Source organism: Canis lupus, chromosome 35 (genome assembly GCF_048164855.1).
Source record: "Canis lupus baileyi chromosome 35, mCanLup2.hap1, whole genome shotgun sequence".
Lineage (NCBI taxonomy): Eukaryota > Metazoa > Chordata > Mammalia > Carnivora > Canidae > Canis > Canis lupus.
Genome location: NC_132872.1, coordinates 5,377,931 through 5,397,905, shown reverse-complemented (window position 1 = coordinate 5,397,905; position 19,975 = coordinate 5,377,931). Strand labels below are relative to the sequence as shown.

Sequence of the window (19,975 nt, the reverse complement as noted above, 5' to 3'; positions counted from 1 at the left end):
CTATCCCATACAGCCTAGCCCTGACCATCTCCTTTAACCGTTCTGTCATAAGGTCAGGTGCAGCACTCATCGTCTTGTCTTGGCTATACCAGGAGCTCTAGAGGTCAGAGACTCTGCTGGCCTTATAGCCCCCCCACCACCCTCAGCTCTGATGCAATAAATGCTCAAGCCTCCCAGACACAAGAACTGAGTCTTTCTCCTCATTGAGGAAAAGATGGACTTCTTTTCTCTAGAATGTTCAGCCTCTGCAGAGGCAGTTTGGCATCTGTTTCTCAATCTGGGATAAATGTTCTGGATCAGGGAGTCCCATTAAAATGCCTCCCAGAGCACTTAGGGAATTATGCTTGGGGAGTCCTTCTTGGCAGCAGATAATAAATCAATCACAGCTCAGTGGAAATGCTGAGTTAGGATGGGATCACTCCGGCCAAGCTAAGAAAGGAACCAGGGATACCGTTTCTCTTGAGGTCAAAACTCAGACCTTGCTGTAGGACTTAGAATAACCAACCATTCCGGTTCGCCCAGCACCATCCCAGATTTAGTACCTAGGGTCCCGTACCCTGGGATGCCCCATCCCCAGGCAAACGGGGCCAGCTGGTCGCCGGAGCTCGGGTGCTCCTTCTTTCCTCTGCCAGCAGCTCCTCTGCACAAGGCAGGAGCCCCATGTGTGCCTCTATGTTTATGTGGCTGCACCCCCGCTTCCAAGTACCCTCCCAGCAGTTACCTGGAAGCCAGCCGGAGTCCGGGGCCAGTGAAAAGAGCACAGGGCTCCTGTTTTCGCCTGTTAGGGCTGAATTCTGAATCTTGCTCCCTGTGCACCCCCAGGCCTGGCTCCCAAATACCAGGGAAATCACAGGGAATGGAATGGAAGGGAAGGGAGGCAAATGTACCTGAAGGAGGGAAACATTGGCAAGGCTGAGTCTGAAGAGGTAGTTCCTGTGAAAACAGAGACAAAGATCATGAGTCAAGCTGGTTCTGCAGGCAGCTCCCCCAGGATGCAGCTTCCTGGCTCCTGCGTGGTGGGGGACAGACCACAGGGGGCCTTTGGTGGGTCAACCTCCAGGGAGAGCTTTCTCCCCATGGGCTCTTTTAACCTTCGGAGCAACCCCGGGAGAGAGAAAACTTCATTTGCAGATGAGGAAACAGGTGGGGTAAATGTCCAGGTCACAGAGACAGTAAGCGAAGGAGCTGGGATTAAAATGAGACTGGTCTGCTCCCAAAACCCACGCTGTCCCTGCTCCCTGGCAGCCCCATCTTCCCAGCCAGGGAGCCCCTTCTGTTCAACCTGGAGCCTCGAGGATCTCCTGCCTTGTGCAGCAAGCCACCTCCTTCCTCCCACCTGCCCCACTCTCCCCTCCGACAGGCCAGCCGTCTCTCCAGACACTAGGCCTCGGCCCCTGCGGTCCCGGCTGCCTCCTCCTCTCCTGCGGGGACTCTGGATCTGACCTTGCCACGGCCACCTCCCTGGACCGCTGTGTCACCCCTTCCCGAATCACCCCCTCCGTCCCCTCATGATTCCTGTCCCGCACCGTCCAGCCCACAGAACGCTGCCGGCCTCATCTGCCTCAAGCACGGTCTCCATCACATTAGCCTGTTGCCCAAACCCCTGAAATCAGGGAACACGTCCACACAAAAACCTGTGCGTGGATGATTGTAGCAGCTTTATTCACGATTGCCCAAACTGGGAAGCCACCAAGAGGCCTTTCAGCAGGTGAACGGATAAATAAACTGTGGTGTATGCAAATAATAGACTATTACTCCGTGCAAAAGAGAAGCGAGCTATCAAGCCATGAAAAGACAGGGAGGAAACTTCGATGTGTAATACCGAATGAAAGAAGCCAATCTTCTTTTCAGTGTGAAAAGGCCACACACTGTATGATGTCGACTCTATGATATTCTGGAAAAGGCAAACTGTGGAGACGGTGGTAAAAGATCAGTGCTTGTGGGGTGGGAGGATGAACGAGCGGAGCGCAGAGGATTTTTAGGGCAGTGAAACTACTCTGTGTGACACTGTAATGGGGGACACGTGTCCTTACACACCTTTGTGCAAACCCACAGAGCGTACCACACCAAGAAGCCACAAGGTCAGCTCTGGGCTTTGGGTGACAATGATGTGCCTGTCAGGGTGCAGACGGACCCCGTTGGTGGGGGAGGCTACGCATGGGTGGGAGCCGGAGGAGGTATGAGATCAGACCCGGCTGCAGAGGCAGGGAAACTTCTAGCTCCGCTACCTGCCGGGGGCCTTCTGGGAGCCTCAGTGTCCGCATCTGTAAAATGGAGAAACTAATGCTTCTCGTTCTCACTTCCCGGGGCTGCGGAGACGGGGGAACGGTGTGGTGCATGTTGAAAGGCTTTATTAATGTCAAGCAGATGTGAGGTCTGGTTTTCCCTAAGAATTTTCTTTCTTTCCTTCTAACATCTTCTTTCGGCCATTCCTCTTTTGGCTTCTGAGGTTTTCAGGAATAATTAGAACCTTCTGGCCTGCCTCAGCTGTCCTGAGAAGAGAATTGAGGAGAGAGGTTGGGGAGGGGGCCCGCAGGAAAAGGGGGGCCCTGCTGAATGAATCCAGGGGCCTGAGGCAGAGACACCTTAGCCTGGAGGCTTCTCTTCCCCAGCTCTGGGCTCCAGGCGCAGCCTCCACTTAGCTTCTTTGCTGTCCCGGGGCTGGGCAGGCCCCACCAGCGACCTTGGCTCTGGGCCTCTGCGAAACCTTCCCAGCCCCTGCTGAGGACAGACGGGCTCAGGCTCTGCCCCAGCTGTCTGCTCAGGTAACACTGGCATCTGCTCACAGCTTTAAAAAATTAGGGGAAACATTGCATCACTTTATTAATTTTTATCCCATCAAAAATCATTCATCCCAGCATCGCAGTCTGCTCTTCTGGGATAGGAGAACAGAGAGAAATCTCTGCAGCCTGCCCGCCCCTAACTCCCTTCCAGAACAGGGCACGGTATAAATGAACAACAACAACAACAACAACAACAACAACAAAAAAATCCCCAGCCTGAATTCCAGAGACCCAGGGGGCCAGAAAGAACGAAGAAGAGGAGGAAGGGAAGAAACTGAGGACCTCGCTTCATTTGCAGTGAGGTGTGCAAGCTTTGAGCTTTGAAGTCCAGGAGCTCCGGGGTGAAGATGGGGTGATTTGTTAGGCGCCTCATTCCCTGCATGCTGGAGGTGCTTTGCTGCATGTATGGTGCATAAAGTGGCACCTGGCACCAAAGGGATGGCAGCCTTCAAGATGCTTCCACAAGGATCAGGGGGGAGGCATCGGCACTACCTTTGGGGTTTAAGAAAACTCATTGGTGAAACCGGTGGAATCTGAAGAAGGGAGAAGGATGGCATTGGAGGTCAGCTCCCTCACCGTCATGCGCCATCGTTCCCCAAGCTGTCACCACTGGGGGAGGCTGGGGGAGGGTGTGAGGACCGGGTCTACATAGGATTTCTTACAACCGCGTGGGAATCTGGTACTTGCTTGGGCAGCACATACACAACTGCGGGGAAACCCACAATTATCACAAAACGAAAAGTAAGCCAATCGCAGCTGACTCTTGAACAAGCTCAGACTGCGTGGATTTCCACACGCGGATTTCTTTTCAATTTGGTCCGGTACCGTAAACGTGTTTCCTTAGGATTCTCTGAATAACACTTTTTTCTCTAGCTCACTTTATTGTGAGACACATTATAAAGCATATGTAACATGAAAAAAAAAGTGTCAATCAACTGTTTGTGTTATTAGTAAGGCTATCAGTAATAGTGGCTATTAGTAGTTAAGTGTGGGGGGAGCCAAAAGTTACAGGCAGGTGTTCAAGGGCACGGGATGGGAGGGGCTGTCGGCGTCCTTACCCCACGTCCCCTGTGGTTCAAGAGTTAACTATTTTATTTGTGGGAAGATAAAGCCTACACGCGCTCATATAGTTGCATAAGCCTGTGCTCATCGCAGGACATGCCCTTAGGAAAGGGTCCTGCTCGGGGTGTGCAGGGGTGGCCCTGCCTTCCGCTGTAGATTCTTTTGTACCTTTTGAATGTTTTATCATAATGCATATCACTGACGCAACCTAGTTAATTTAAAAATTAAAAAAAAATTAAAAGAAAATGCTTTCAGACCCTGGTTTCCCAACAGTCCTGAGAGACTGGCTGCACAAAGACTGGAATCTAGCTAGACTTTACAAGGGAGAAAGGTCAGGTCTAGGCTCAAAAGTCAACATCAGACCCTTGAAGCTCCAGGGTCTGAATCCACAGCTCTGCCCCACGGGCTCCCTTTTCATAGGGTGAATAGGGGGTGGGTATGCTCAGGAAAGGCTGGTGGTCAAGGAGAGGAGCCTAAACCTCACGAGGTAGCCTGGGGGTGGCCCACCCTCCCCCGCCCTCACACCTGCAGAATCTGACTGGCTGGGTTGGAGAGCTTCTGGAAAAAAAAACAAAAAAACCCAGTGCCACCGAAGTGGATAACTGGCAGAAAAAAACTCTAACCCTGGGGTAGGGAGACAGGATTTGCAGCTCCCACCCTCTGTTGTCATTTTTTATGAAAGTTTGGAATATAGGTGAGGTTTGGTGGGGTGAGGTCTGGAGCCCATGACCAAGAAAGAATTCTTGAAACGTCTTTGGTGCAAAATGGTGGTTTTATTAAAGCCCGGGGACAGGACCCTTGGGCAGGAAGGGCTGCAGCCCCTGGCCTGTGAGAGGTGGCTGGTTCTATACCTGGGAGTTGGGAGGGGTTTGGGGACAGTGGCTTCTCTAAGGGATTTTGGAAGCAAGGTCTCCAGGACCTGGAGGGGGTTGGCTATTGTTGGGAAAAAGTCACTTATTACCGTCTAGTCAAACCTGAGTCATGAGCCCCTTCAGGTGTGTATCGGTGGGCCAAGTGCTTGGGGATGATTGCCAACATGGATCTTGGGGGCTTAGAGATAAAGGACATTTCTAAAGGAATTTTTATATGTTAAAGTAGATTTACAGGCTCCTGGGGGTTGGGCTGAGATTGCCTGCTGCCCCTTAGCAAAGCATGAACATCGAGGCAGTGGAGTCTGTAGAGGAAGGTCCCTCTGCCTGGTTCAAGGACTCCTCAATGTGGCCCCTGGGGCTTGTGTTTTGTCCTCAGCTAGTCCTCTGCTCCCCCATCAATCTTGTTATGTGATCTTGGGGAGGTCCCCTTCGGCTCCCCCGTCCGTCCCTAGCCTCTTCACATTTAAATCTAGGGCAGTTGGATTAGACTTGGGATTTTCAAACCCTAGTCCTCAAACTCACCTGGAGGGTGTGCTAAAACACATTGCTGACTTCACCCCGGAGCTTCCAAGTCAGCAGCCAGGGGGTGGCACCCCGAGAATCTGCATTTCTAATAAGTTCCCAGGTGCCTTTGGTCCTGCAGGTCCGGGGACCACTCTTTGAGACCCCCCTGGAGTAAACATCCCTAAGCTTCCTTCCCTACTGGAGTTGAAGGCCCAGGATTTTGGACCTATTGTTCCACTCCATAATGTCTCCGCAAGTCCTCCCTAGAGCTGGACCAGTGAGGCAACAGAGAAGGAAGCAAGGTGCTGCCCGGGAGAAGCTCATCGAGCGCAGCGTGCCAGGTGAGGGCAGGCGGCCAGCCAGCCAGCAGGGGGCTCCTGGCACCTTCTCTGCGGGGCGCTTCCATCCCCGCAGCAGGGTGGGGACAGCAGGTGTTCCTGCTCCCCATAGCCACCAGGCACAGGAGGACCACGGCTGGCTGAGATCTGGAGGTCTAGGGGTCACCCCGCTCCCTACCCTTGCTCCCACTAATGCCCCCTTCAGTGGGAGACAGACGTTCACATATAGAAAGGGCCTGGGAGAGAGGAACGTGGCCCAAGGCCAGGAAGGGTCCGCCCACCGTGGGCATATCCCAAGTAATATTCCCTCCACCCGACTCTAAGCACACTGCCCCTCGTGGCACCCAGCCTCCTACACCTCATTACCTGGCTCCCACGATGAGCTGGTTCCTGGGGGGATCCAGAGCAAGCTGGGAGAAATCTCGGGCTCCAGGGTAGGTGAAGTTAAAGACCCACGGCTTCAGATCTGGTGGAGGGAGAGGCAACCGTTCTGGTTACTGTTGGGCCGGGGGCTTCCAGTTGCACCAGCATCGGACCCCAGAATGGAAGGGCTAAAGTCAGGATGAAGTCAGGGAGCAATGAGGCCGGGGCACCCTCGAGCCTGGTCCCACCCGCCCTGCCCCCGCCCGTGAGCAGCCAGCTGGGGGACAGGCAGTGGGGATGTGGCCCCTGTTCCTGCTATGTTCCCTAGTTCGGACAGGGGCTCCCCCCTGACCCCTGGCTGCCCAGATGGAGAACTGTAATCATCCTTGACTCCCCTAGACCCTCACCAGCGCTTAGAAACACTCACAAATCCTAGATAGGGGTTCCACCTCCAAGAACTCCGTCCCCTTGCCCTCTGCATCCTACCCCCATCCAAGGTACTATCACCTCCTGCCTGGACTGGTGCCAAGGGCATCCCATCTAGCCTGGCTTCCACCCCGCCCCCCTGGTCCACTTGCTACAAGGCAACCAGAGCGATCTTTCCCAGCTGCAAGTCCGGCCATGTCCCTCTCCAGCTTAGAACCCTATAATAGCTCCCGGTTGCCCCAAGGATAAGTTGCAACTCCCGTGAAGGCCTTTGGGTTCTGGACTCCCTGGCTTCCCAATCGAATGCCTGGCACGTCAATTATTCAGCGATTCATTGAGAGAATAATGCTTCACTTTTACATTCCCCCTCAAACCACCACGTCGGCCACACTAAACTAGAACACTGTGCAGATCTATCCCACCAGAGCCTGCAAACCTTTGCCCTTCTGTGCTCCCTCAATGGAACAGTTCCTGTTCGCCCCCATCCCCACCTGGCCTCCTCCAGGAAGCCTTCCCTGACTCCCTCAGGCCAGGGTAAGGTCTTTACTGCCATCAAACCCCCTTCTTGTTGGGAGTCTAGCCCCGTTGTTTTTGCTGGGGCGGGGGGCAGGGTAGGGAAGATCTTGCTTCTTAGAGCTGTAGGCTCCGCCCAGCACCTGCAAGGAGTTGAGTGAATGCATGAGTAATTCTCAACTCCCTTCTGGGTTTTTCTGGTTTGTTTGTTTTTAAGATTTCAATTATTTGTTCATTCATGAGAGACACACAGAGAGAGGCAGGCTGCCTGCAGGAAGCCTGATGCGGGACTCGATCCCAGGACCCCGAGATCAAGAGCTGAGCCAAAGGCAGACGCTCAACCAACTGAGCCACCCAGGTGTCCCTCTCAACTCCTTTTTGTATAAGAAGAGTCAAGTTTTCAGACAAGGCTCCATGGAGGTGGCGGAAACTGCACGTGGGTGGTCAGTGTCTATTCTTGTCTCCAAGGAAGGCCAAAGCCTACCATGGGGACTGGGTGGGCAGAGACCTCACGGCCCTCTGGATGGATGGGGCGTGGTCTGAGGAAGGTACACCCGAAGAGCAGTGCTCGCCGACTTTCCCTCTTTCCCTCCCACTGGAGACCCTCCCATCCCATCCTCACACCCCGTGCACCGGAGGGAACTGACCCATCGAGAGAGCCGTGGGGCACCATCGAGCTGTGGGCCACAGAGCTTTCCCGTCAAGGGGGCAGCGATGAGGGAGTAACGTGAGGCCCTGTGCTTGCTCCCCACAGTGCATTAGCAACTGGCACACAGAAGGTCCAGAGGATTGTGTATGTGTGTGCGTATCTGTGTAATCCAAGGGAATAAATCATGGCTCATTATCCCTCCACTCCAGAGTCAAAGCAGCCCTTCATTTCTGCACGATAGGCAAACACTTAATCGCTCCCCGGAGAACTCGAGGTTTTGTGAGCTGGATGTTTTTCAGAAAACTGTGATATGCACGATTAAAAAAAAAAGAAGAAGAAGAAGAAGGAGAGAGAAGTTCTGCAGCAAAATGTAGCAAACCCTTCGGTCTGCCTCTGCCCTCAGCAGGTGACTACGGGTTAGCAAGGATTGTCATGAACGTGCAATGACACCCACGCAATATGGGTATGAGGAGTGGATCTGGAGTCAGGTGCGCTGGGTTTTTAGTTGACCTCAGGGCCACTTAGAAATCCTGGTAGAAGAGTATACACTACCTTAGAGACTAAGCCAAGGGTCCTCCTCCTCCAGGAAGGCTTCCTGGATCAGAACCTCTCCACCCTGATTTTATTTTATTACATAATCTCTCTACCGTGTCTGTTCTGTTCACACTGTGCGTTTTCATCTCTCTGAATATGCTCAAGTTTGTTTCCGTGTATGTGTTGGGGAGGGGAGAGGGGCCTGGCTGTCCCATCAGGCTGAGGGCTCCCCAACAGTAGCAGCTGGGTCACGCTCTGGCTCCCTTCTTTCCCGCCGACAGGGATGTGCCCGCTGTGGGGGGAGAGGTGGTGCGATGCGTGAGCAAGCCAGGAGGAGCCCCGCCGGGGCCTGCTGAGCCCCAGCCTGCGCTCAGGTCCCCGCCCTCCCCCGGGGAGGAAAGGGGAGCAGAAAGGAAGGCGAAGCAGCGCAGGGGTGGGGGATGGCACTGGGAGGCCGGGGCAGCGGTGGGAGTGGAGGGGGGCAGCCCCTCTGGGTTTCTGTCCCTCTCCCCTGGCCCCAAAGGGACGGGGCAAGGGTGAGGGGACAGGGGCGAGGGGGCCGGGAGGCAGCAGGTGCAGCAGGTTGGTCCCGGGGGAGCTGTCTGGGGACAGGAGCTGCTTCGTCTTAGGAAACAGGCCAGCGGCCCAAGGGAAGGCCTTTAAGACACCAAGCACGCACGTTCTGAGCTCCATGTGCAGCGGAGGCTGTGGACGGCGACTCTAGGAGGAAGATGACATTCTCCGCGACGCGCCTGTGATTTTAATTATAGTCAATTCAATTACCCACTCGGAGGACTAACCCCGACCGGCCTCACCGCATCCCGCAGCCCTGCGGCCCAGGGACTCCTGCGGGGCCCAGGGAATAGCCCACGCAGGTGCCACCCACCCCCGGGAAGCCCACGGGAGAACATGTAACCTTAGGGAACGGGGACATGCCTGCCAGGCTGGCACCTGGCGGTTCCTCGAGGGCATTCGGGCCTTATTCACAGAGCCGTCGGGGGTCGGGGTCGGGGTCGGGGTCGGGGGGTGGGGGTTGGGAAACTCGGGGTGCGGGGCTGGAAACCTACTGATGGGTCAGAAATAACATGCGACACCTGAGGGCTTTCTGGAAGCCCGGCACTGGCCTGGGTTATGGGGCCGCTTCTCTGGAACGAGGCCGCACCCAGGACACAGCCCATCACCCGACACGAACGGAGCCTCTCGAGGGTACCCACGGGCGCCAACAGCTGTGAGCGGACCAGAGGCCCAGTCCCGCTCCGGGCGACCTCTAAGGCCCAAGGGAGAGATGGAGCACCTGGAGGAGACTCTCGCTCACCCCCCAAGTCCCGCAGCCCCCAGCTCGGTCCCCGATGTCGAGTAGGGCCCAGGACAAATCTGCTGAATGGACAGGAAATCCCAAAGCTGTCGAGTGGAGGCCTGGGTGAGTTGGGGGGTGGCCGGGCGAGCCGGGATGGGGGGCGGGAAGAGCAGAGGTGACACCTGTCCCCAGGGCGGTCAGTCTGGGGCGACGGACCATCTCTGCGTGCTGGGGCTGGGGGTTCCTCAGTTACTCCCCGTCAGCCCTGTAGGTCCATCTGAGCCTCAGACATCCGTTCGGAAAGAAGATGGGGCGGGAGGTTGGTTTCATTCAGGTGATGTGCACCCGAAGGTTAAACCTGGGGGGCTCAGCGGCTGAGCATCTGCCTTCAGCCCAGGGTGTGACCCCGGGGTCCCGGGATCGAGTCCTGCATCGGGCTCCCTGCGAGGAGCCTGCTCCTCCCTCTGCCTGGGTCTCTGCCTCTCTCTCTGTGTCTCTCATGAATAAATAAATACAATCTTATGAATAAATAAGTAAATAAAATAAAACATGAAACCAAAGAAACCAGGCACTCAAGGAACTTCTACTTCTCCACTACCTGGACCGCCTGCCCCATTTGCCCTGGTACAGACCAGCCTGGGGGGTGGGGGGTAAAACAGGAGTTCCCTTGTTCGCCTCCCATTGTCCCTGTCCCAGAATCAGCCAGGCCCGCAGAGGAAATGGTTCATTAGGAGCTGCCACAGGGCGTCCAACAAGACGACAGCCCCCAGAATCCCACTCCTGTCCCCACTTGGTCCTTCCCTTCCCGGCCACCAGAACTCTGGGAGCCATCAGGAGTCTGAGAGTGTACGCCGTGTTTTGTAGGCTTAAGGACATCGCTAATTTACTTTAATCCACTTAAGCCTTCAAAGCCTTGGATCTCAGCTCAAACAAGACAGCACTGAGAAGACAGCTGCAAATTCTCCTCCCCGAGACAGGAGCCAGCCCACAGCTGGGGATCCCACACTTCTGCACACCCCGGCCTCCCCACCTTGCCACCCCCAACTCCTGTCCGTACCACCCCTCCCGCCCCCCCAAATCCCATGCCAGCCTCAGACTCTTGCATTTCTTCTGCTGCTCTGGTTTCCACCTTGCCCCCCTGGACTAGCTGTGTGGAACCCCAAAGGGCAGCTTCTCGTTCTCCTGCCTGGGAGGCCTGAAGGTGGAGCCCCGATCCCTCTGCCATGGGGAGTAGAAAGAGCACTGGATGCCCACCGCGAAGGCCTGCCTCTAACAAGTCTCTCCAAACCTGCATGCCCCAGCCCTCCCATCTGTAAAAGGAGGTGACAGCCCTTGCCCTGCCTCCCTGCCAGGGTTATCGTGATGTGGAAACAGGGCAGGGACTTAAGAACCTGGCGACCCTTGAAGCTACATCCACAGATTCTAGTGTGAGCTGCCACTCAATGGATCCTGAAGTGGTGCTGCGATCAGAGCACCACCAGGGAGCCCCAAACTGGCCACCGGGTCATGGGAAAACATCCGGGCTGCTCCAATATTTGTGTTTTGCTTAGAAGTTAAATTATCATGGAATATATACATTAATTTTAGAAACTCATACTGAGAAATTATAGACCTCTCAGAATATGTCCAGTGATTCACAAATCCCAGTTTGAGAAACACTTTAAGAGGACATCTTATGCCCTCCCTTGACAGACAAAGGGAATTATTAGTCATCGAGGCCTCCTTCCCTCTGGGTTCCCAGGGCCCTGAGGACAGGCATCCCTGCAACGGTCTTAGAGCAGCAGGAAGTTTCCAGAGATCGCCAGGCACTTCCTAAGCAGTGACTCATCTTCATTCTGCCTCCCAGGGAAGCTACAAAATAGAGCTCATGGTTGCAGAAGAGTTAGAGCTGAGACGGCCGACGAACCCTTGCCCACTCCCCCCGGGGCACCCACAGCCCCGCTTCTAGCAGGAATGCCAGAGAAGGTCGCCCTCCTCCCCCAGGTAAATAAGGATGAAAGGCTTAAATAAATTGTCTGGAGACTAAAATCAGACCTAAGTCCTTCAATAAAGGACGGAGTGGGACGCGGCTCTTACCCGCAAAGGCCACGGTGGGGTGTTCCCTCAGCGTGCACAGCTGCTGCTCACTGCTGGGTTCGGTGGCGACATCCTGGGAGCTGGACAGGTGGACCACCAGCAGCGTGAGGCTGGGCGGCAACAGGGTGACAGCCAGGGGTCTGGGGAACACCATGGTGGGCCCCTCTGCAGTCCCAGCTCCTGGAAGCAGCCTGGGTAAGATCTGCAAAGCAAATACTGAAAGTCACCACCTGTTCCCTCAGCCGTGCCCATTTCTCCCAGCTTCAGCCATGGTTGTGAGAGGTCCCACCGGTTTCCTTCGTTTGTTTGCTTAAATACATTTATCTTTGACTTATGCTACTTACACTTTACCTTGCCCTAGTAACACGAAGTTATAGATCACATCTTGAGAGCTAATTTCCCCTGTAATGGTATTCTGGATAAAACTGACAAATTATAGAGCTTTTTCTATTATCCCAAATGGTTTAAAATTAGTTTTAATGATAAAGGTGGTGTCTAGGGATTTTAATAAGCGGAGCTAGGACAAGTGGGTAGCCATTTGTAAAAAGATAAATTTGGATCCAGAACCCACACCTTGTACTAGGAAAAATTCCAACTAGAGACGAGTTTAGGTGTTAAGAATAAAACCATAAAAATACTAGAAGAAAATGTGGGCAGTATTCTTTATAACTTTGGAAGAGAGAACCATGACTCGAAATCCAGAAGCTGTTAAAGAAAAGATTGACAAACTTAACTACACGAAACCCCAACCTTCTGCATGGCCCCTCTCCCCTAAAAAACAAACACCAAGCAAAATCAAAAGGCAAATGACAAACTGGAAAAAATAGTTGCAACACATATCACAGACAAAGGACTAATATTCCGAGTATAGAAATAATTCCTGAGGCTCAAGAGGGAAAAGATCAACAATCCTTGGGAAAAGAATATAAATACAAACAGGGCTTAAAAATATGAATGGTGCGGCCCTTGGGTGGCTCAGTAGTTGAGCATCTGCCTCTGGCTCGGGGTGTGATCCCGGGGTCCTGGGATCGAGTTCTGCATCGAGCTCCCCGCAGGGAGCCTGCCTCTCCCTCTGCCTGTGTCTCTGCTTCTCTCTCTGTGTCTCTCATGAATAAATAAATGGGATCTTTTAAAAAAAAATATATGAATGGGACTATTTCTACTCAAAATAAGAACAACAGAAATTAAAACTTAGAGAGAAGCACCGTTCACCCATCACTTTAGCAAAAATCCAAGGTGGAAGGCACTCTTGGCGAGGTTGTGGGAAAGGGGGCACTCTCACAAACCACTGTGCCAAATGGTACACCCACCACGGAGAGGACTCTGGCAAAATGGCACAGGCGTGTACCCTTTGACCTAATTTCTGGGAATCTGAACCCGTGCTACTCAAAGTGTGGTCCACGGACCGATGACGATGGTACACTGTGACGACTCTGTGGGAAGATAAAGGCAGGAAATTCAGAGTGAGTGTTTAAAAGCCTCCTAGTAAAAAAAATAATAATAATAAAAAAATAAAAAAATAAAAGCCTCCTAGTAATGTACGACAGAGTAATTTTTATGTCCAATGGATCCAATACAATTTGGGGGCTTGTAGTTTTCATAGTTTTTTGTCAATTTACCTCTCTAGTAATTCACTTTTATTGAATTTTATATAAGTACCCATCTGCGACAGATTGTAAATTGAAATGTGAAACCTGCTCCTTCGCCACAGATCGCGGAGAAGCAAAAATAGACTAAAGAGGCACCTGCACATATGCAGAGTGATTTATGCGTAAGATCATCCCTTGGGACATTGTTTGAACTAACAGAAGACGGGGAAACGACCAAATATCTGGCAACTGGAGACCGCTTAAACAAGCTACGGTGTATTTTTGTAATGGAATATTACGCAGCTCTAGAAAAGAATGGTGGTTTTTTTTCTCTAGATTTTGATAGGGAGAAATCTCCAGGTGTATTAACTGAAAGAAAAAAAACCAACAAATCCCCCCACAATGCAGAACAGTCTAATAGCATGTAGCCTTTTGTGTAAAAAAGGGGATAGAAATAAGAACATACATTTATGCTGGCTTTTATTAGCATTGACATACACTAGGAAAATAAACCCAAACTGATTTTATTTATTTTTTTCCCCAAAATGATTTTATTTTTTTTTATTTTTTATTTTTTCCCAAAATGATTTTAAAAGCAGGTTACCTGTGAGTAGCAAAATCATGATAGAGGCATCTCAATATATACCTTATTTATACCATTTTCAGTTTTGATTATTAAATAATCAAATTTTAGGGTTTAATTTAATAATTAGGTTTAATATTGCCCATTCGATAAAAAGTTTAAAGACCTTTTAAGGCCTAGTTTTAGTTCCCTAAAACTTCTAATGCAGGGGAGCACAGCAGTTCCTCTGGGGCAGGACTCGGACCCTCTGAATCAGCTCACCACCTCTCTCCTTCCCTGGCCCATCCGATGTGTCACCAAGCCTTGCAGACACCAGGTGCCTCACAAGTCCCTGAACCACGGAGTGACCTCCTTGGAGTCACTTTTCTCTTCTATGAAATAAAAGGTTGAACTAGGTCAGGGATTCCCCGCTGGAGGTGGGAGCAAATCAGAATCATTTCCACTGGCAGTGGGGGGGGGGGGGCGGCTACCGGGGCTGGCAGGTGAGTCATCCCAAAGGTGACTGTGACCAACGCCTGGCAGGGACTGGAGTCCCCTGGGCTCCTTCCCACTCTAAGGCCCTTTGCTCCTAACCCCTCCTCTCTCTTCCCTTCCTGCCGACGCCACCTTACTCCAGGTCTGGGAAACGAGAGCAGGATGATTTTCTTCCTGCCTCTCTCACATGTGCGAGACTGGCTAACACCTGTCACTGTGTTGCTTGGAGGCTTCGAGGAAATCCTCCCGTGACTCTGCGGACCGTGCGCCCAGCACAGCACCTCTTCTCTCTTGCCCTGTCCCACCCCGCATCCCACGGGGGCCCTGGGGCCCCTCAGCCTCAGGGTCAGACGTGCACCTCCCTGGCCCCGTCTCCCGCAGAAAGCTTGGCCCACCCCTCGGGGCAGAGCCGCTGGGAGGGAGGCCCGGCCCTGGCCTCCTCCCGGAGGGGTCTTCGCCTGCCCGCTCCCCGCTGCTGTTCCCCAGAGCCCCGCTGGCTCTTCCCTGCCGCCCGGGGCTTGCCGCTGCGATGGGATTTCCTCTCGCCCTTTGACGTCTGGGCTAGAGGCTTGCTTTCTTTTTTATTTTAAAGATTTTATGTATTTATCCATGAGACACAGAGAGAGGCAGAGACACAGGCAGGGGGAGAAGTAGGCTCCATGCAGGGAGCCCGACACGGGACTCGATCCGGGACCCCAGGATCACACCCTGGGCCCAAGGCAGGTGCTAAACCGCTGAGCCACCCGGGCGTCCCCTGTGCCAGAGGCTTTCTATCTGTGCCCCTATTCCGTCCCCTCCTCCCTGCCGGGTGCGTGGACTGCTACGGGGCCTCCTCTCCTCTGTGCGTTCAGGGCGGGCATTGGCACAAGGCAGGAGGGAGGAGGGCGAGAGGGGGCAGCAGGGTGAGCGCCCTGCAGAGAAGGTCAGAGTTAAGGCCTCCTGGTGCCCTGGCCTGGGAGAGCCGCCACCCCAGATCCTCAGCTGCTGGGGAGAGCCCAACCCCCGCCCCCACCTTCGCAAATTGTTCCTTTATTAACCCGCCCTTGCAGATCCCAATCAGCATGCCAGCTGCCTCCGGGGGCCCTGGGCTGAGACAGATCCCCTGGGTGACCCTGACCCATGTGCAAATATCATCTCTTTAGACCTTAGCTGGGGCCTCTCCTCCATCAGCCCCTCACCCGAGTGGTCTAGCACCCACCCTCCCCGGGCCCCGGGCCTTAGGGTACCTGATATCTGATTTCCACAGCCCTTAGGCACCTATGTCCTCCAGGTCCCCTCTGAAGCAGTAACGACTAGATCAGTAGGGCCTGGTCCCCCTGGGCCCCGGCAGGGCACGCTGGCTGTCTGGGGGGAAAGGGCGGGGGTGCAGCACACGGATGTGGGTGGGGAAGGGCTGGGGCAGGACCCCGATTCCAGATCAGCTCCACTCAGGGGAGGGAGGAGAGAGAGAGAGAGGAAGAGAGAGCTAGAGCTCAGTGGCGCACACTGCACACAGACCAGTCAGCCCCCCAGAGAGAGGCCTAGCCTTGGCAGGGAGGAGGCAGGGAGGAGTCAGGGAGGAGGCAGGGAGAGCTTTAACTCAGATGAGCATTGCAAGCCTTAGGAGAGCAAGTGTGGGCCAGAAGGCTGATGTCAGAGAGCCCACGGGACGGGGACCCAGGCATGGGCCTATTTTGCCGTCACCCTCGAGGACTCCTCTGCCTTTGGTAGGGAAGCCAGTGGACCTGAAGAGGGTTGCAAAGGAGGGGCAGGAGAAGTAGGGCAGCGAGCCATAGGGCTAGAGCGTGGGGTGCTGACGGTCGGGGCAGAGCCTGATAAGCCAGGGCTTGCTGCTTTGCAAATGTTAGCAAAAGCCAAGGGTGCCCTACCCCACATCCCTGAGCACTAGGATTGGTCGTCGTGAGCAGAGCGCTGGACTCCCGGGAGTCCCCCTTCTTTGGAAATCATCTCCCCTCCCTGCACAGGTGGAAGAGAGGACGCCCCGCAGGTTTAGGTGTACCTCCGCCCTCCCCATCAGAGCCCCTTGCACCCGGGGGGAAATGCGGTCAAAACAGGCCCATCAATGTTTCCCCACGACAACCTGGGTGTCTAACCCCCATCCCCGCCCCAGGGGCAGGTCGGTCATTGTGGAGGAAACTGGAAGGAGCCCCGTGGGCCCCGTGGGGTGGCCTTCTCCCGCCTGTCATGTGGGCTGAGCGGGGGAGCAGATGAGGTGGCCACCTGAAGTCAGAGAGCTGTGACAGCATCAGACCGCGGAGGCTCCCTGGAATACTAACAGACTCTGGTTCCCGATTCCAGCCCCTTCTCGAGGTCTGACTACTTCCTCCCTCCATGAGCCATGAGCTACTCCTGGATCCTTGTAATAAAACCTTGCATTTTCGCTGAAGCCAGCCAGAGTTGTCAGACCAGGAGGCGTCTCACAGCCTCGTGTCCTCTCTTGCCTCCTCCTGCCCCAAAGGGGCCTCTGCACTGGTGGGTGCTGAGGGGCAGGGGGCCCTGCCCGAAGGCCCTGCTGGCCCACCAGACCAGACAGGGGGCTTGCAGGAAAGCGCTCCGGGGCTTCCTCCTCCCCGTGGCCTTCAGCCAGGATGCAAGGGGCTTCATTAGCCTCCCCCAGGCCCGCGATATGGACTGTGGTGCAGAGGAAAGGTGGGACCTGGGAGGTTGGCAGGATCGGTCGGCTCTGCTCTGTCCACCTCCAGACTTCATGCTGTGACGCTTGCCCACCACACTGCCGTGCTTGTGTTCTTGTCTGTAAAACGAGGACACTAGGGACGCCTGCCTCGGAGAGGTGTGAAGATTGAGTGGGGCTCGGAAGAGCCCCCGACCTGGGTACCTGGGTGGTGCAGTCAGGTAGGCGCCCGACTCTTGATTAGGGCTCGGGTCATGATCTCAGGGTCGTGGGATCGGGTCCCAGGCTGGGTTCAGCGCTGGGCGTGAAGCCTGCTTAAGGGTCGCTCTCTGGCGCTCCCCCACCGAGGACCGCACCTGTCCTGAAATGCACGGAATAGGGGGGTGGCTATTGTTGCTGTTGATGATGAGTAACTCACTCCCCATCTGTTTAAGGCCTTGTTCAGGTCTCAAGTATCACCAGCCAGGCACCATTCCTGTCCCATGCGGTCTGGGTTTTCATTCTTATAACCAAACATGCCTGAGACAAACAGGAATTTCTATTTCTAGCCTGACCTGACATTAAAGTAATCTGGGCGTCTCTCTATGGGGGGTGTGCAGCAGAGACCCCCGATCTGCTGGAGGGCTAGGAGGACCACGGCAAGGCCTGAGCTCAGGGGGCCACCAGGCCCGTGTAGCTCTTCCTGGAGGATCCTGCTTTGTTACCCATAAAACAGGGCTAGGAGCTCCCTGCCTCAGGACCATGGAGCAGGCCCTTAGGAGATCTGCTCGTATAAATGCTTTCCTGTGCACAAAACCTTCACTAGTCGCTGAAATGTCTTCCCAGGCTCACCCACTCGCTCGTTTATAGGATGCTTCACTGAGCATTTGCTGAACACCCGCTATGCGCTGGTGCCTGTACAGACAGGGGAAGTGGGGGAGCGGTGGGGGGGGGGGCCTGGCAAAAGTACGGTCCCTGCTTTCAAGGAGCTTACAGTTTAATAGAGGAGAGGAGACAGTTCCCCAAGGACAGACACAGCAACCCAGGGCCTGGGGCCGGACAGGTAAGGGGGCACCGAGAGCCTGTGCTTTCATCCTGCCTCCCGTCTCGGAGCCACTTGTCACTGGCACGGTGGCAGAGTTCTCCAGGAGTGGGGGAAAGGGAGCTGGAGCACTCCTGCTATTTTGGGAAACCTTCAGTGATAAGGAAAACATTTTCCCAAATCATTGGCCAGAGCTTCTATTGCCTTCTCTCCGCTGCTGCCCCAATTCCCTGTGGTCCTCGATATGGGGTCACTCTAATGATGCTGGGAGGCGTGTGATGCATGTGCTTGCATGTGAGAGAGGATGCACACCCACACAGGCACCCCTTGAGGACGCCTCGCCTTCCACGGGACTGCTCCAGGGCTCATTTCCTTCCCCAGCATAGACAGTGGGAGGAGGATTCGCTGCAGCCCGGGGAGGGGATGAAATTGCTGAGTGTGAGGGAAAGAAAGCAAGGGAAGGGCAGAGGGCCAGGGCCAGAGCGGCTGCAAGGCCCAGGTACAGAAGGACCTTTGCTCTCTGGGGCAAAGGATGAGGGAGACAGGGGTGGAGTGTGTGTGTGTGTGTGTGTGTGTGTGTGTGTGAGAGACAGAGAGAGAGAGAGAGAGTAACCCCCTCCTCCCCCATAGAGCCCAAAGTGGCCCCCACTGCTTGCTGGAGAGCTAACTTGCCCAAACCTTCCTGCAGTGGGGAGAAGCTGAACTCAACATTGGAGACCATCTTCATTCCCCAAGCCATTCAGGACGGGGACAAACAAAGGGGTCCTAATGTCCTGCCGGTGACAGTCCTACAAAGCAGATGGAGGCCTGGGTGGAAGATGAGCAGGAGGCAGATTAGGAGGGGGGCCTGCAGACAAGGTGCCAGGTGCCCTGGGAAAGACAAGAGAGAGGAATGCCGGGTGCTGGAGGTCTAAGATGCCTCCTACAGGAGGGAGAACTCCTTAAAGGAAAGAAGAGGGGGGGCTTCCCCAGCCATCAGGGGTGAAGAGCATTCCAGAATGACGGGATGGCAAACGGTACAGGCAAAGACTTGGCCCTGGACCATCCTTACACAATCTAGCAAGGCTGGAGAATTGGAGCAGAGGGAGCCGAGTCTGGAGAGGAAGACCGAGGCCAAAACAGGGGGACACTTTAAGAAAAAACCTAAAGCGTCAGGAGGTTTCCTTCTGCTGAAAAGGCCTAGCTGGTGGTTGGGGCAGTGGAAGGATGTGGTCAGATCTGAGCTTTGGGAAGTCGGGTGACAGCGGGCAGCAGGGGCAATGGGTTAGAGCGGGTCACCCGCCTGCAATCACAACTTCGACTGTAATCGGAAGGGAAAAGACAACCTAGGACCCTAAGGATGAGGGCTTAAATAAACACGGCCTCCGTGTATCAAGAAGTGCCACGAACTGTGCTAAGCTCTTTCCCTGCAAAACCTCACGGCAATTTGGCAAGATCGCCGAGAGATGACCCTGTGATTGTCATTCGAAGATCATCACTCACAGCTGATAGGAAGGCCGCACCCAAGGTCCCAGTGCCAGTTAATAAGAGAGCAGGGATTTGAACCCAAGACCACGCACTGGGCCACTCCACACACCCGGCCTTCCCTTGAGGAGAACTGGGCCCAGCCCTCCTGGCACCTTCCAGAGCCCTAACCCCGCACACTCTCCCAGCAGCCCTCAGAGTTTAATTTGGGTTCCTGAGTTGCCTTCCCAATCAGGGAGAGCACTTTCGGGCTATAAATTATTAAACTGACTTCTTCCTGCTGCAAATCAGTCTCCTGTGAGTTTGGGCTGCGGGAGCCAGTTTTCCAAGTCCTGAGCGCCTATGGAGAAGGAAATTCCAGAGGTTGCCAGACCCCAGAGCCGGCACCCCCGCAGCACACCCCCAGCACAGGCCCCACAGCCAGGGGCCAGGCGGGTGGGGGGCCAGGGATGCTTCTTTCCTGCTCAGCCCAGGAGCCCCTGGACCTCTCAGAAGGGTGCACCGCTCCTCCTGGCCGGCCCCTCCCTCCTTGCTGCCATTCAAAATCTCTCCTTGGCTGCCTGCCTGGGAAAGAGGGAGAGAAAGAGAAGGAAAAGAAAAGAAGAGGAAACAGGGGGAAACCAAAAGCAGGAAAGAATGCATTCTGTCTGCGGTTTGGTAAGGAGGGGAGGGCGTGGGGGCGCCCCTCACTCCCCCACGGGGGCCACCAATGCCATCCTCCCACCCACCCATCACTCACCACTTGGGGGGCAAAGCTTAGCCAAGCTCAGCACAAAGATAAAATTGAGATGCAGA

General features: G+C 54.6%; 1 protein-coding gene across 8 annotated transcripts in view; it reads right to left on the bottom strand.

Moving 5' to 3' along the window:
* SEMA5B (semaphorin 5B) overlaps positions 1 to 19,975 on the bottom strand; it is a 117,889-nt gene that overhangs the window by 28,495 nt on the left and 69,419 nt on the right. For all 8 annotated transcript variants that reach the window (XM_072812574.1, XM_072812568.1, XM_072812569.1 and 5 more), the window contains 3 exons: positions 11,418 to 11,619; positions 5,926 to 6,025; positions 888 to 933 (listed from right to left, as the gene is read on the bottom strand). In XM_072812574.1, the coding sequence (XP_072668675.1) occupies positions 888 to 933; positions 5,926 to 6,025; positions 11,418 to 11,571 (300 nt within the window). In that variant the 5' untranslated portion in view covers positions 11,572 to 11,619. The remainder of the gene's footprint in view (positions 1 to 887; positions 934 to 5,925; positions 6,026 to 11,417; positions 11,620 to 19,975) is intronic.